We start from the raw sequence: 16,952 nt of genomic DNA on the forward strand, positions 1-16,952 counted from the left end.
GCAGGCACCTCTGGAGATTGCTGGATGCAGCCCACGCTCGAGGCAGGGTCAGCTGAAGTCCAGTGCAGGGTTGAGTGTCTCCAGGAACGGAGACTCCACACCCTCAGTGGGCAGCCTGATACAGCCCTTGAGCACAGGCACAAGACCCTAAACCAGAAAGCAGCCTCTCACTGTGCACTGTGAGCCCCTGGTGCCCGTGGTGCCCGTGTTTGCTCACCCGACCCAGCCCACACTGCCACCCGACGCTCCCACCCAGGGCGTGGGCACGGCTCCTCCTGAGACACCGCCTTTAACTCCTGCTCTTACCTATTCCCCAAATCGGGGAGGAAGATGTGCCAGAGATCATTTCCACATTATGAAAGCAGCTCTTTAGAGCGTTCCACGGGGACCTGTCTGCAAGGATGAACTGTATCTCTGTACAGCTCCTTTTGTCCCGTATTTGTTCTTTGATGTACAAATATGCCACAGACTAAGCGGGGATCTCTTTGATGTTGAACTTTTATACTTTATTGCAACTAGCACGCTTACAAGAGGAGCTGCCAGTCACCTTCCCTTCCAAACATTCAAATTTCATGAGGCATTTGCTTTATGAGTCAGATTTCTTAGTAACTTGTTTTCAGAATTTCCACAAGAAGTGTGCTACTCTTCTGGAATGATAGCTTGATTAAAAACCAAGATCTGATCAGGTTTTTCAAGTATTACAAATTAATACAAGCATTGGCTAATATATCTGAATACATTTAACATAAAGTATAATTACCTAGTCAAGTCTGTGTTTCCTCCCTCTCTCTCAGGTAACTCAGGACTCCAGCAGTGACCAGGAGGAGCTGCATTGGGAACAGTGTAAAGCCGAGGCCTGTGAGCAGTGGTGCCTCTCTGGTTTCTCTGCCAGCCTCCACCACTACAGTTCAGGCACTTCAGAGCCAAAGGCAGCCTCTGCAGTACAGTTTTCCATAATGCAGTGTGTATACAGAAAATTCCAGGCTGACAATACCAAGGCAGATTAAATTACAAAGTTAGTTACTTCTGCGACAAAACAGTAATCAACACTGGCACAAATAACACGTTATAAAGTGCAAATTTACCAGCAGTAAACGCTACAGCTTTCAGTGGGAGACATAAAAAAGCATTTCCATTCTGAAGCACTTCCGTGAGGGCTTTTAAATCAGTCCTAGGAGCTGAAATTCTCTGGAGTGAGATTTTGCCATTCACAAGGTCTCTGCTTTAGAGTGACCTTTATGTCTGGCTATTTTTCCCTTCTGTAAGTATAAACACAGTGGTTGAGAGGGAAAACATCAGTAGAAAATGAGAATATTTTGGAACAGTGACAGCAAAGAGGGAACATTTCCCCATGCTAAGCTCTAGGTTTCCACAACAACATCGGTACTGATGCCCCTCTCCAAGCCAACTGGTTTAAAGGTGTGTGATCAGGGTACACCCAGAGAAATGCACTACTCTGAACACTTCGATTTCAGCTTAACATTTTCAAGTGAGAAAACCATACAATACTTTTTAGATGGTTTTACTAAGTGAGGAAAAAAAATAAATCATGTAAAACGAAACAGATCTGTTACAGACACTGATTCCTCCTTTTCAAGAGCATCCAGCAGCTCAGCAAGGGAACTGTGTGTTAAGAGCTAGCGAGGTGTATGAGAGGGAGGGAGCTCTCAGCTCTAGCCATGCCAGGCAGACAGGTGCTGCACTCAACCTTTCTGGCTGGCAAATGCAAAGTTAGCCCCAGAAACACCAGCGGATTTTGAAGAAATCCGGATAAATCGAGCTAGCAATACCGTAAACAACACGTGTTCAGGGCCTTTTCAGGGCCAGGCTAAAGTCAGTTCTCAGTGCTCACCCCGATTCTATCACCTGCAGTAAAATAACCCACCAAGAGAAACACAGGGGTGAACAACTGCTGTGTTCCTGAGAGGCTGCACACAGAGTGTCCCTCGGAGCATCCCGGGCAGGAGGCAGGAGGGAGGATTTTGCTCCTCCTCAAGAAGAACGATGGGAAAATCAATTCCTTGACTTAGCTCCCTGTGCTGGCCCCGCTCCAGCCCCTCAGGCCCGAGTGCCAGCCCAGAGGCACGGCCTGGCCCTGCTGCTGCTGCCACAGGTGCTGCCAAGCACTGCTATCGCCCAGCAGCATCTGGGCAGGGAGGCAGGAATGCTCTGGGCCTGCTGCCCTCAGCCGTTTAGGAGGCGCCTATGTATATGAGGCTGCTCCAGTGAAACATCTCCGGCTCTTTAATTAACATGTCTGGCTTTTTTATTATCTGTTGATACAAGGATCACTCCAGCAGTTACAAACATCTCTGTGTACCCACGTTTTAGGCAAATACTCCTTTTTATTCAGCGCACCCACGGCACAAGAGAAACCCTCCCCAAAGCTCAACACAGCAACAGCTCTGTCAGTGTGACAATTGCAGGCAGTGTCCCCTTGACAGGAGCTCAGCTGCTGCAGAGCATCCCAACAACCTGCCCCTCTCTGCTTGGCACAGGGTGGCAAACACACCTCCAGAACTCTGGAGTGCTCCAGCCTGAGGGACCAAACCAGGCCTAGGACCAGACAGCAGTTTCACTCACATTTATATTCTCCAAAACTGGTGAGTGATGTAACGTCCAACGTGCCAACAATTCTACAGTAAACTAGGAAGAAGTAGTCCAAGCAGGGGAAAAAACAGTGGCAATCTACAACATGCAGCTTTCTGCAGTGTGCAAGACGGGTTTATTAATTCCCAAATTGAGCTTCAAGTAATCACTATAAATTTACTAGAAAATGTGTGTTTGCCCACAATAGCTACTCTGACAAATCAAACACAGACAAAGATGAGCTAATTAATTTAGCTGAATGGGAAAATGCGCCCATGATGAGCAGCATTACAGTTGATGCAGGAGGAGAGCAGCTACTGCTGCTCCTGTCAAGTAGCAGAACAATTTATACCATTCAAATTTAAGATGGAACCAAAGCATGCAAATGCCCACGTAAAGAAAGCAATGTTCTGATGACCAGGGATCATTTTTTACTGGCTTTTTACACTCCACCTAGACTACAGGCTTCCAGCAAAGAGCACTTGGGGCTCAGAGAGAATTTAACCTTCTTTTGGGGTGAGAATAAGATAAATGACACTTCCAGTCATGTCCCATTAGGCACAGGGCCAAGCAGAGGAGGCTGGACAAGAGAGCCCCTCTCTCTTCAGAGCTAGGACAGAGGCAAACATCAGCTCAGGTAAGTTCTAGGCACTTAACCCGTGACACAGGACCAACTCCTGAGACCCCTGGCAGCCGCACAGGAGGTGTGAATGAAGTGCCACATGCAGAGAGAACCTTATTTCTCATTTGACCATGTAAATTAGGCCTTAAACAGCAAATGGTACTTGGATGAAGGGAGAAAATTACTCAGCCCAACTCTGTGGTGTTTTGGAAAAAGAGGTTGAAATTTTTGACCGCAAACACATGCCCAAGCACAGCCCTTCCCCTTGCAAACTGCAGTGCAGACTGAAAACCCAAGGCCCTGCATTCAACCCTATTGCCACTGCTCCACTTCACCTATTCTGAAATTACTATTTAAAACTAAGACAATCCTGTCCAAAACACGAGTTAGCTGGAACAAGCACAGCTTTCAGTGGCATTTCACATGCATGCCACCCAGCCTTTTGAGACTGTTGAACCAAAGCAGTTCAAAATACCACCCTACCTCCCTGCTATAACCTGGTGTACAGCAAAGCTCAGTGCCCCAGGTGCCTCCCCCTTTCCCTGGGGCAGGGAAGTCAGTGCACCAGCAGAATCAAGGACAGCAGCCCTCAGTATCTGCAAGAGCTGGAAGCAGAAGCCGACTGCCATATTGCATCCTTCACAAAACAGCAGCAGGAATAACCAAGGCTTGAGGACTTCTGGAACACTGAACACAGAGCACACTGCAGCAGACAGCATGTGCAAACGGTGACAGGACCTCTTCCTTTTTTCAGTCAGCAGTGCAGAAAGTGTTCTCGATATCCCAGGTGTGAGCAGAGGTGGCAGGAGGCCCCAGCACGCCCTGCTGGGCAGGGTGCCCGCAGTGCCTCTGACCAGCTCCATCCAGAGCCACTGCAAAGCGAGCCTGGCACGCAGGAACGTGACCCATGGTACTCTGCCAGCCAGTCAGAACTGCAGCTTGTGGTCCCTTCAGTTTGAAGGAACACTCTGACAAACCCCTTTGTCACAGTGCATCTGTCTGTGTAAGGATTTAATGTCACATTTCCACCCCCTCGTTTGAGAATGATCAGCTTCTTCTAAAGTACATAAATAAAGAGTCATGCAGTTGGTTTTATGAAGCACCTTGTCCCAGGATTCAATGGCAATAAATAGCACAGAATTTCAAAGAACACAAACAGTACACAATAATTACATGGTTGATACCCTATAAGTATGCTGACTATTCTATTTGCATTGTTCAGAAATGAAGAGGTTAGACTTATTTACATCCAAGCAGCTTTAATTAAGCTTTGAGATAAATGCTCTTAAAATGAAAGCTGGGATGATTATACCTCTCTCGACATTGATTTTAGCCTAGATGGCTACGGATGGAGCATGACAAAAGGCCCAGAGGCTGGAATCACACGAACAGAGGAGCCACCAGGGATGGGTCCTGCACCACTGCCCATCACACAGGAAAGAAAGCAAAAAATGCAGTGAAATCAGGGCCTTGCTGAAGGTAAACGCTAAAGAGTAGCTGAGATGAACTGTACCCAACTAGAACAGAACACATGGGCTACGTCTGACACCGAGGGCAGGGACTACCCCGCACCCCAACAGTGCTGTGGGACCCCCACACTTCTCATGGAATGGGGGGACTCTTGCTCTACTGAGAGCTTTAAATGTCTGACAGTCCCACTAGGCTGGATCCAAAGAGTGCAGGGAGCATCAGCTGTGGCAGAGATCCCAACTGCAGGGCCAGGGCCAGCTTGGGTTTCGTGCTCCTGAGGACAGGACACGTGCACCGAGGGAGTGGTGGAAGCACCTAAGAGATGCCCTGTCACTGACACTGGGCTCACATTCTCCTGCATTCCATCTGCTCCCGTCAACACCAAGGCTTCACCTTCCCCAGCAGCACAAAGGGCTGCAAACACTAATTTGGTGACGTTTGTCCACCAAACGAGTCTGTGGTGAGCGGTGCGGGCAGCCCAGCTCCCAGCGGAGTGGGGGCACCTCACCAGCACTGACTCCTCCTGCAGCTCACCCCCACTCTGGAGAGGGGAACAGCACGACACCCCGTGAGTCACCGCCGCCCTGAGTCACTCCCTCGTGTTCTCAACAGAAGGTGCAGGCAATTGGGAGCAGCCTGAAACTGCTCGGAGCTTGCCAACCTGTGTTCTGCAGAACTTCTTAGCCTAAATGCCTCCAGCAAGAAAAGTGAAAAAAAAAAAAAAATCCACAAAAAAACTGGGCAAACTAAAGACTTTGTTAAGCACAGGCAGGTTACAGGATGAAGTGAAAGAAGAAAGTCCATCTGCCAGATCCCCTGACAAGGCTTTCTGCTTCAACTTTCCAGTCTGCTCATTTTTTTTTCATCCAGCAAGCAGAGGTCTGCGTTGCACAGAGCCACCTTTTTGAATAACTTAGTTATTCTTGGAGGACAGAATCCTCCCCTCCCCTGTTAATGTTTATTGCAAAAAGGAGAAAAAACCCTGATCTTCAAAAGGAAGAAGACAGTTTCTGCACCATTAGTTATGTGCATATCCCTTAGATATCAGTCCTCAAGGAAAAGACAAATCACAAAAGGAGAAAACTACTGCTTGCTTGATCTCAGAAGTTATCAGCTGTAATTGCAAATTACAGCTCACAGATAAATACAAGAAAGGTGAATACTTTTTTCTTTCATTGCAAATGAAAAAAACCCACAGAATAACATTCTAAAATGTATCAAGTCTGACTGTAATAACATTCTTGTCATATGCAGTTATTTTGCACACTACAAAAACTTATCTCATGGGAATGCAAAGGAAAAAAAAAGAACATGCTGCATCTCAACTTCCTCCAATACTAGATAGAGAAAGCGAAGTCAGACAGCGACCAATGTATCTGCTCAGGAGAGACACAAGGATGTGCCAATTCCAATTTAGCACCTATAGTTTAGAATAAAATACACCAATTTAGAATTCTGTTGTGTAGTCAAGATGAAATACTAACAACCCTGCCAGTAATTAGCACATGATAGTGATCATTTTTATACTGTAATGGAGGCAAGAGAAGCAAGAAAGAAGATTTATAACCCCTTCAGGTTAAAACTGAGTGCTACATCATCCTAGTTAAAAACCCAAACATGCGAGGCTCTGTAATGGGCAATGACTAAAGAAATCAGCCCTTTTCATACACAGTGGGGAAGTAGCTGATATAAAGAGGACTCAGTTCTTCTCCACAGTCTCTAGACACTCCTCCCCAGCCCAATAAACCCAACACAAACATCCAGCTCCCCACTGCAGAGCCACACTGCACAGCTGCAGCCATTGCCCTGCATCCACTGAACCAGCTGCATCTGCACTGGCCCCCACAGCAGCCCCCTGAATAAAAGAGGAGGATATTCCATTCCTGTGCAGAGCCCACCCCCAAAACGCCAGCGATGCTCAACTGCCCACCTCTTCGACCTCATCCCTTCCAGGGATTTACTTTGGTTTGTTTTTTTCTAAGAAAAAAGAGATAGAACTCCTTGTGTTGTGTCCAGAAACCACTTGAGTTCTGCCCCAATTATTCAGAATTACCCTAGAAGAATCATTTTTCAGACTGCATTCCCAGCCAGTGGGAGCAGGCTCACCCTTTCAGCTAGGAGAGAGCTGTACACAAGTTTCAAGAGTCTGATCTACTGAGATGTTCAGCACCCACAGTTTCTGCTGACTTAAACAGGACAGATTCTCCTCACTTGAAAGGAGTGTCCCCAGCTGAGACTTGTACAGAGCAGGCAACTGCCTTTGATTTCCACAGAGTGAGACATAAAGACAGATTTCCTCTTTTTCTTTTAAATCTCGAGAGTCTTTCAAAGGGCCTGAAAAGTACATTTCAGCAATAAACCTCAAACCAATCTCGTCCTGCAAATGTAATGCAACAAATGTCTTAGGTACAAGTAAGTCATTCACATCAGTCCTATGAAATTAAAGCAGTAAGAAAACAGCCTCTCAGCTAGCAATTCCAAAGGCCAGATTCTGTTAATATTTAGTCAACACAAGTTCTGTACTGGGGTATTTGCTAAAGTGGATTTAACTTTCAATAGTGCCACAGCAAAGGTAAATTTAAACATGCTTCCATTTGTAAAGCAGGGTATTCTTTCCCCAGACACTTGTTTACTGGTGAAGAACACAGGGTAATTACCAAGGTTCTGGCGGGTGGTGCCAAGACACACGACAGAAAACACGCCAAAAGGTCAGGCCTGGCAGCCTTGGAAAGGCTCACCCCATTAGGCAGGACTGCAAAATCCCTGGCAGTGCCGCCTCCAGCAGCCTGGCTCCCAGTGTGGGGGGCACTGCAAGGAAAGGGGCTGCCCTCAGCAAGGGGAATCCCTTTGGTGGGCCCAACTGCAGCTTGGGGGCTCAGAAAAAGTGCAGCAGGATCCAAAAATCACATGCACTAACAAGGAAACCAACTGCCTCTTTCCTAAAGCAGGTGGTTTTAAATGGTTGGATTTTCATTGAGAGACACTGTCAGCAGGAAAATTAGTTATATTTCCAGTGATCCAAGCAAAACAATTTGCCTTACAACCAAGTAACAACACATTCTACTCATCTGGTCTGTCTTCCACAAAACAGCAAGAGACTCAACTTTACACCTGTAGAGCAAAAGGCAGGATTAGTAGCTCAAATGCCACCTTAGCAGGAAATGCAACTGGGTTGAAAAAGCTTAGAAAGTTCACATCTACCCTCCCACCAGTTGAGTTTCGAAATGTCCATATGAAGGATGATAAACCTACTGCCAGGCTCCTGTTCATCCTTTATAAACTCATCAGCAGACTGAGCTCCTCTGTCCAGGCCTGGTGAGAGTACAGGACAAGGACTTCAGCTCTCACCAACACCGGGCCTGATTCACCCATCTCCCCACAAAGTAAATACCCAGGAAACGGTCCAACAGCACACTTTGGGAACCATCTCCCTCTGTCTCGGGCTCACCTCCTGTCATGTGCTGTCCTGCTCCATCACAGAGCATGTGCTCCTCAATTCAGAGCACTCAGTCTGTTCTCCTTGAAGTCAACCTTGAAGCTGCTGCCTGAACAAGATCTGTACCAAGGACTAGGCTGGCACAATGGCCGGATTTCTTTGCAAACTTTGCTGGTAAGCACATAAAGTTGCAGTCTCCCTTCAAAGTATCAGCTGGGTAACTGCCCTGCATGTGTTACAAACTAAGAATGGGAGGCTTCCTGAATCCTCTGCACACTCACAGCAGTTGATAAATAATTTTTTTAAGCCCATCAACCTAGAAAATACTTATTCAGTCATCACAAACTCTGATATTTCACCCCTGCCTGTTTTCTTAGAAACAGACAGGAAAAAAATCCTCTTTTCTCTCTGCTTGAAACCTGACAGTTACATTTCTTAACACGCAGCCTGTCTTCAAGGTACGTGTTGGCTCTTCCCTGGACTGGGCTGTTCCCAGCGCTCCAAATGCACGGGAGCAGCTCTGGATGTGCTGAATGCTGCCCAGAGTCCTTCCTCATTCCAACCTGGACACAGTCTGAGGGCTTGCCAGAATTCAGAAAGCATGTTTGCCAGAGCATTATGTTGCAGGAGAAGTAAAACAACTCACAAATTATCTTCACGTGGTACCGATTTGGGCTATCTGAACAGCAACAGGAAAGGAATTAATACTCTCCTTTTTCACACAAAAGAGAAAATTAAACCCAGCATGAAAATCCCGTACTCTCCTGCAGACCACAATATTTTGCACTTTAATTTCAGAACTGTAAAAGGTAAGAAGTGCCAAGAGATGCCATTACAGGACGGAGAATAAATCAGATACTCAATTCACCTACACATTTCACAATTTTCCCTTGCACCCTTGAGCTTAACAAACTGCATTCCCTGTGCTACCGCTCTGCTTCTCTCAAATCACAACGCTGGACTGGGGATCTGCTATTTCATGGCAGTCAGAGGCCCTTCTAAGACAAATGACAACACATTTTGTCCAGCTGAACCCTGTCCAGAGAATTAGACAAAGGATAAGAAACCAAGAAAGTTTCTCAATGCACTAGAAAACTAAGCATTACGAAACATGAATTAAATGTACTATAGGAGTAGTCTGTACAAAGTACAAAGACCTGAAGCATTTCCATAATAAAGCCACTAGGAATTACATTTTAAAACCCAAAAGCTGGGCTCTGCCAAGATTTTACATCAGTGCGGAAATTGGTTTAAATGAAACTCCCGAGAGAGTAAAAAAATATATTTCCAAGTTGAACTGCTGTAAATCATCTGCCTGCTCTTTTACAACACACCTTAACTCTCTGTCCAGAAGCACACAACACAATTACACTCTCCAAATTTTTTTGTGTGCTTTCCTCCCTTTCTTTTTCTTTTTAAATTTGTTTACTTGATTTCATGGTTCTAACAGGCTTATGAGGCATATGCTGAAAAACTCTTATCAGAATATGTACAATTCTAAAGGACTACTAAAACATCCATGTAGTTTGCACTTTAAAAAACGCACTTCCTTTTGTTACAGATGCAAGTATTTGAATCAACCCAATTACATTTTCTTGCCAAATACATTCAGCATGGCTAATGATTAATGAATATAGTGCTTTTCTTTTTATTCACACAGGCTTCTCTCCAAGAAGAAAAGGAAGCCTAGTAATTGAAAATTATCGTCCTTAAACACTATGCTGCTACTGGTGTGCATACCTACTGCTCCTGCTAAGTGAAAAAAAAAGGAAACAGTCTCTAGCTGAAGCAGGATTCAGTATTCTTTTTTCCAAGTAACTAATTTTTTTACAGAGAAATTTTGCCTAAAAATCCAATTTAATATTTTAAAGGGTACAGATTCAGTATTTTAGCGTGGGCAGTAAATTCAAGACGCCAACACTTGTAATCTTTAGATTACCGTGAGAGAATATTGTATGTAAATAAGATGTTTTCTTTTTTTTTTTCAAATAACAATAATAAAAAAATCTAAACCCAATAACCAAAACAAACACAAACAAAAAAACCGACGACTTTAGAAACGCTGCGATGCGAAGTTCTACCGTGGATCTCATTTTATTAGAACGCAGGGCAGACTGCAAACGTACCTCTAAACTTTTGGTACCTCGTCAAAAACTTCGCTGGCCTCTCCTCGGCCTGACACTGCCCCTCACTAAGGACTCAAACCGGCGAGCAGAGAAAACTTAAGGTTTAAAAAAAGAAATCAACCGCTAAGTAGCTCTAGCCTTCCCTTTTAATCCAAAGCCTGTGAAAAGCGAGCAGCTGTCCGCGAAGAGGGCACTTCATCCGCTCAGCTCCGCACAGGATGCTGCCCGTTCGCTGCAGACAGACAGACAGACAGACAGACAGAGCCTACAGAGCGCGTTTTCTTCCCGGCTCTGCAGAGACACCGAGCCGGCTCCTCCCCGCTCCGAGCGGCTCCGGCCGCGCCGCGTCCCCGCCGGGCCGTGCGGGCACAGCGCTCTGTCCCCCGCGGCAGCCGGAGCCGCCCGGCCCTCCGAGCGCCCGCAAAGCCCCTCCGCCGCGGGGCCAGCGGTGTGGGGAGCGCCGCCGGCCCCGGCTGCCCCCGCCCCGCGGCCCGCACTCACCTTTCATCGCGGCGAGCACAACACACATCATTTGTCGGGGGCGAACGGAGCGCAGCGGAGCGGAGCGGCGGGCGGGGAGGCGTGAGGGGAGGCGGGACGGGCCCTGGGCGCGCAGAACCAGCGCGGCCGCCTCAGCAGCCGCCGCCGCCGCCTGCCCGCGCGGAGCCGCGCCGCGCCGCCATCCCCCGCCGCATTTGAGGCTCCATGTGACCCGCTGACACCGCGCCAGCACCGGCCCCCCGCCCCGCCGACAGCCCGGCCCGCCGCTCCCGCCCCGCTCCCGCCCCTCCCGTCACGGGCTGGGCGGCGCCGGGCCCGCCCTCACGCGGCAGGTGCCGAGCGGGGCCGCGGCCGGGACACCCGCACCCACACCCACACGGACACGGACACGGAGACCCACACCCGCACCCACACGGACACCCGCACGGACACGGACACCCGCACCCACACGGACACGGCCCGAGTGCCCGTGCCGGCAGAGGCGGCAGCGCTCCGGCAATGCCCGAGGGCTCCGCTCCCCGCCTCAGCTCCCCCGTAAAGGATCTCCAAGCGCTGTTCGCGGTAAAAAACAACGCACGGCGCTGCCCGCTCCGTGGGCGCTGACTCGGCCGAGCAGAGCGGCGTTTCGTTTGGAACCTGCCCGGTGATGGGCGCGTTCTCTCAGGATTCACCTGGAGCGTTACACCACCGCCGGAGTTACTCCCATCTATTCTGTAGCGTCAGGTGTCACTGTGCTGCCGGGGTGCGAGGGGAAGGTTTGCACACATCCACACTGCAGGGGGACAGTGCATGACAGCGCGCACACAGGCACAAAAATAATCCAACCTGCTCAAAAATTACCCCACACTCTGCTGAAAGTTGCATTAACAAAGCCAGTATTTTTTCCAATTACCGTCTTAGCCGCTGGAATAGAGCATCACAAAATATAAAGCCACAAAAAACCCCCACTGATGCATCACAAGCTGTTTAAGAGGGGAGAGAATATAACATTTAATCTAATTTAATCATAGGTATAAGCATTTAATGAAAGTAAGACAAAGGAAAATAGATAAACACAAGCCAGAAGAACCATCTTAATATTTGAAACAAAACCCTATATTTAGAAAGCCTTTATGAGATGAGGACACTGAAACAATCTGTTATTAAATGGCCCCGAATGGCTAATTCTTACCTATTTCTTTAAACAGTTCTTAACACAGTATGGTATTATTTAAATGTGATTTGATCCAGGTGTACTTAACACTTATCAGTCTAGTCATTCAAGTCCCATTAATGCAAAATACTGTTTTAAATTTTCCTTATTAAAAAAAAATAATTAAAAATTCCAAGAGCTAATCTGGTGCAGTAGTGTAAATTTAGCAGATACCTTAGTCATAAAACTTTTGATCTGTATTTGCCATCCTTATTTACATTAAGCCATTCCTACCAATAGCACATACGTAGTGAGGTACTGCTCAGAAAATGTACAGTGGCAGATGTGGTCCCAGATGGGGTTGTGTTCGTGGAGTTTTATCCATTATGCAGCACATGTTGCAAAGTTACAATGTGCTTATAGAAGGCATTCTGGACTGAACCAAATACCACTGACAGTGGTGCTCAGGGCTCGTCAGAGCCTGGAAGATGCTGCTTTTACACAGGGGCCAGCTGTGGAATTCAGATGCAGCCAGAAAGCTTGGAGCAGCACAGGAGAAAAGAATGATGGCTTCACGTATTGTAATGCAGAGCTAGAGCTTTGTAAACATTTTATTCTGACACAGCAAGTAATGTCAGACCGATGGCCTGAAAAATGTCACAGTCCATTAGCACTACTTGTCTTGTCAGACATTTAACCTTAAGGTACACAGCATCACGTTATTACTGATCTGTACTTGTTTCCAGTCCAACTGAAATGCAACTGGTAATCTGCCGTGACATCTGATGTGCTAAACGGCTCCAATAATAAGCAGATGACACAGATTTTGCATTCTTACAAACGCCTTACAATAGTTGCTTCATAAAATTATAGAAGATTTGTCATCAGACATTTTAAGTGAGAAGAGCATACCTAAAATAGTCTATTATTTGTTATCAATATCCCACCTAAAGCCATCTGCTGACTTTTGAATGTGTAAACACATCCATTCACACTTGGGTTTTCTCTCTTAGTTTGACCTCATTATGAACATTCCACCCGAAAATCCATCTCCTCCCCATTCACCAAACTACTGCAATAGTGAAAGTCTCGCTGGAGGTCAGACACCTTATCAGTGACAACACACAGACAATGTGCCAGTCAAACAACACTCAGCTCCGTATTACAGTACACTTGACAGGCGATTGCTCTCACTGTTTGTGCAGCAGGGTTTCATCTGACTGATGTGAATGCCTCCTAGTTCCCACAAGCTGGTACTCTATCCTGCTCCTTCACTGAGCCTTGGAGAAATACCTGTGCAACCCTGCGTGCTCCTCACAGGAGTGAGGAACCAGAGCTCAGCTCACACTGAATTCCCGTACCCACAGACCTCCCGCAGGTGTCAGAAGTGCCTGTACCAGTGCTCCAGACTGAGCAGTGGCCCGGCCCCGGCCCCAAACCTGCTCCCGGCCCCAATCCCGCACTGTCCGGGGCTCCCCAGCGGGGCCGCTGCGGGCAATGCAAACGTGTGTGTGCCAGTGTGGGGAGCGGCCACCCCCTAAGCCCCCCGGGCCCCCAGTGGGGACACCAGCCAGGAAACAGGGTGGGCAGCAGGGGACGAGGGAGGGGAAGCCGTGAGCACCACGGGCTGCTGTGGCACGACCTGAGCTCAGCCATGCAGGAACTGGAACGTTAGAGATGTGACCTTATCAGGTACCGCTCCGTGCTGTGCTGATGCACAAGGTGTGCAGCTGGGCAGCCTAAACCACAAGCCTCCACAACCATCGGAGGGAAACAACTGCTTCTAGAAACATTTCCAACCCTGCTGGGCAAAGCACAAAAGTGTTAAATCACTCATAGAGAAAGGGAAAACACCTATGGCAGCTATTAGCACTAGTGGTGCTGGAACCAGTATTTAATTGAGTATTCTAAGCACAGAACAGGAAACACTGAAGATCTCTCTACCTCCACCCCTTCAAACCTACTGAGCAAAGCAATAAATTCAGCTTCCAAGATGAACCAATAACTGCTCCTAACTACTTGTTCAAGGACATCCCCAAACAGAAGTAGTTCAGATGCAACTAATTGAAGCAAGATGTTTATGTTGTTCTGGCTTGGAGCATGAGGGGAGAGCATTTCTGCAGACTGGTGGGTCATGTTTTGTATTCTTCCCTAAGACAAGATGCATGGCTAGGCTTAGTTCAGGAAGCATTTTAAAACTACAATTCAAGATTTGAATAATAAATATAGGATGTCACTACCACCCTTCTCCCCCACATAGCACAGAGGAAAAAAGGGCTCTCAAAAATAGAAAATGTGTCATGTAATCACCTCCTGTCTGAAGGAGGTATATCCACACAGGGTTGTTATGAAGCTGAAGTTGTCAAACCACTATGAGGTGCATCATTTACCCACTGCTCTGTCACTGCTACAAACACAACTGCATGCAAATCCTCTTGGCAGGGCAATGACTGCATGCTGCATTCTCCCATGGAGATGAAAACTCACTTACTGGAAAGGCAGTGTGATATAAGAACCTTTCAGTAAATCATCCAGGGCCTCCACGTTTTCAATTTTAGCAGAGACAGCTTCTTCGCTTTGTTAAGATGACCTAGAGCTAGTTTTCCACTTATGTTTTCACTTAAAAAAAAGGGCTTGGACTCAGTATAAATTCAAATAATCATGCATATTTTTAATTGTTTTTCTGAAGTCTTCATACTCATGTAGCGAAATAAGTTCTTTAAAACGTTTAGGAAACCTTGAATTGATTCAAATAGGTAGCAGTAATGCTGAGAAATTAATTTATTTTCAACATTTAAAGAGCTCCTCTGAGGAGTTAAACCCTGCCCAGAGAAGGTGAAAACAGCTGCTGGTAAATGGGAAAAGGCAGGTGATACTGAAAACAAAGCCTTTCTCCAGTTGCAACCCAATGAGATGTCCTAATGTCAGGTGAAGCATTCAGCTCCAGCTCACGTTAGGGATGCAGCTCTAGATGTGACAGGAGTTTAAAACACACAAGAAGTTCCAAGCAGCAGGAAGTTGTTCTTTTGCCTTTCTGGCTTCTTACTTAACAGTAATCACATGTGAAACCACGCAGGTGCAGCAATCACAACAGCCTTGATTACCCAATACATCCAAAACCAAGTGCAGGAAAACTGCAGCTCTGGATAATCTTTAAAAACACAATTCTGTCCACAAAACAGTCCTGTCCACCCTGCTGGCAATCAGTTTTTAAGTGGCTTCTAATTGATATATGCAACACCCACCAAATGAAAATGATTGCTCCTCAACACATTTCCCCCTCTAGACCTGGTGGTATTTTAGTCTTCATTTATTTCTAGCCCTCCAAGTAGCACAGTGTCGAAGATGAGTCTAACCGAGGTTGTCCTCATTAAGTTGCCTCTTTTTCATCTATTTAAAACTGCTGCCATGCTGACCCTGCAACCAAAGCATTTTGCTTCAGACAGAGCTCCTTGCTCAGTTCCTGCTGAGGAGGTGAGCTGCTGTGCCACCAGGGCCTGTGGCTGTACCTCTTAATCCAGGCACTTTGTAAACTGCTCCACAACTCCCAGTTAGGTGCACTGCTATCCCCAACTGGTGAGCAGCTTGCTCTGCTCTGCCAAACAGCTGCCACAGTTCTGCAGCTGGTGAAACCAAGTAGGAGCTGACCAAACGTTTTGGGGTTCATCTGGATGGAAGTCCAAAGTCATTGTTGTCAGCTAGGTATGCTGTAGGAAGCAAAAGATTTTAAAGGTCTGGTCCCCTGGACTCACCCAGCTTCCTCTCACCTCGAAACCCCCTGGAAGGATATCATATTTGCTGCTTTTCCAAATGGAAGGTAACAACAGCACACTTGGGAAATAAAGATGAGATTATCACCAATTAATCACCTGCCACCAACTGCGATTGGATCCACGAAAAGATGACAAAGTTATCAAGAAACAGATCAAACTGGACTTGGTAGCATCCCCCTTTTCTCTACACCTGAAAAAGGTTATGAAGTGATTGGTATTGGGTAGCTGGTCACGCTGCCACTGCTGAGCCCCTGTTTGATCTCACAGAGATTCTCATCTGTACAGGTCTGAAGGATCAAATCTTTCTACAACATCCTAACATCAGTTCTGCCAGAAAGCAGGAACTGTTTGAAAGCTGTTAGAAATCTCTTTTTCGTGCATAATCCTACCCGGTTATTTTTGGCCAGTGTTGCTTACCAAACACCGTATTGCTCCATATATCCCTTCTGGGAAGAGCCAGTGGATGGGGTGTAAACTCCTATTGCTTGTCAGGAGCACAGAGAACAGCAAGAGACTGGTTACCCTCAAAGCAGCAATGCTCAGACCCTTGTTTAAAGATCACTGCCATGTAATAACTTTCTGGCACCAACAGGCTCTCCGAAGAAGCCCCTTCCCTGTGCAGTGGCCGAGGGAGAGCCGTGCTGGCTGCAAGTGAAACACGTTCAACACATTTTAGCATCTCCAGAAGCCCTTTTGTTCCCTGTCAGCTGGGTGTTGGGTTCTGTAGCACAGACACAGCCCGGGCGAAGCTGCTCTGTTACCAACCAAACATCCTGCTGGTGACAGATGAGAGCCAATGCCCGGTGCCCAGATCCTGGCTGGCAGCTGCACGGGGGCTGGGCCTCCTGCAGGCCTGCTGAGAGCACACAGAACTGCCCAAGTGCTTTGGTCCCTTTCTGAAAAGTCCTCAGCAGTATTAGAAAAGTTCTTACTTCACTAAAAAGCCTTTGGCCTGTCCTGGTTTTTAGTCAATTTTACGGGCAACAGCTGAGTTTCACAAAGCATTGGGTCTGTTCCCCAAACTCTGGTGCACACAGCCATTTGCAGCAGAATTGCAGTGCCCACAGGGATGCCCTGTTTTCATGCATTCCCACGGGAAAGGAAAAGGAAAAGGAGAGCTAATCAAAGTGCTTCAAGCCCAGCTTGGAGCATTCACTTCCCCCCAGCAAATTTGTGGCTGATGACTCCTGGCTTCAGATCCTTAGGCAGTCCCGTGCCAGTCAGGGACCAGATTTGTCCATTTCTGTAATCCTTGGGTTTCCCTTTCTGCCTCCTTTAATCCTCGGGGTGGATGGCAGGAGGC

The 16,952-nt window shown here is 47.1% G+C and overlaps 1 protein-coding gene across 4 annotated transcripts in view; it reads right to left on the reverse strand.

Annotated features, from left to right (window-relative positions):
• RORA (RAR related orphan receptor A) overlaps positions 1–16,952 on the reverse strand; it is a 326,075-nt gene that overhangs the window by 60,917 nt on the left and 248,206 nt on the right. Inside the window, exon 1 of one of the 4 annotated variants that reach the window (XM_050309774.1) lies at positions 10,745–10,913. The exons of the other annotated variants lie outside the window; for them this stretch is intronic. Within the exon in view, the coding sequence (XP_050165731.1) occupies positions 10,745–10,775 (31 nt within the window). The 5' untranslated portion in view covers positions 10,776–10,913. Of the gene's footprint in view, positions 1–10,744; positions 10,914–16,952 lie in introns of those variants that run through there. 4 annotated transcript variants of the gene reach the window in all.

The sequence above is a fragment of the Myiozetetes cayanensis genome, unplaced genomic scaffold (assembly GCF_022539395.1).
Source record: "Myiozetetes cayanensis isolate MyiCay16 unplaced genomic scaffold, myiCay2020 scf14, whole genome shotgun sequence".
NCBI lineage: Eukaryota > Metazoa > Chordata > Aves > Passeriformes > Tyrannidae > Myiozetetes > Myiozetetes cayanensis.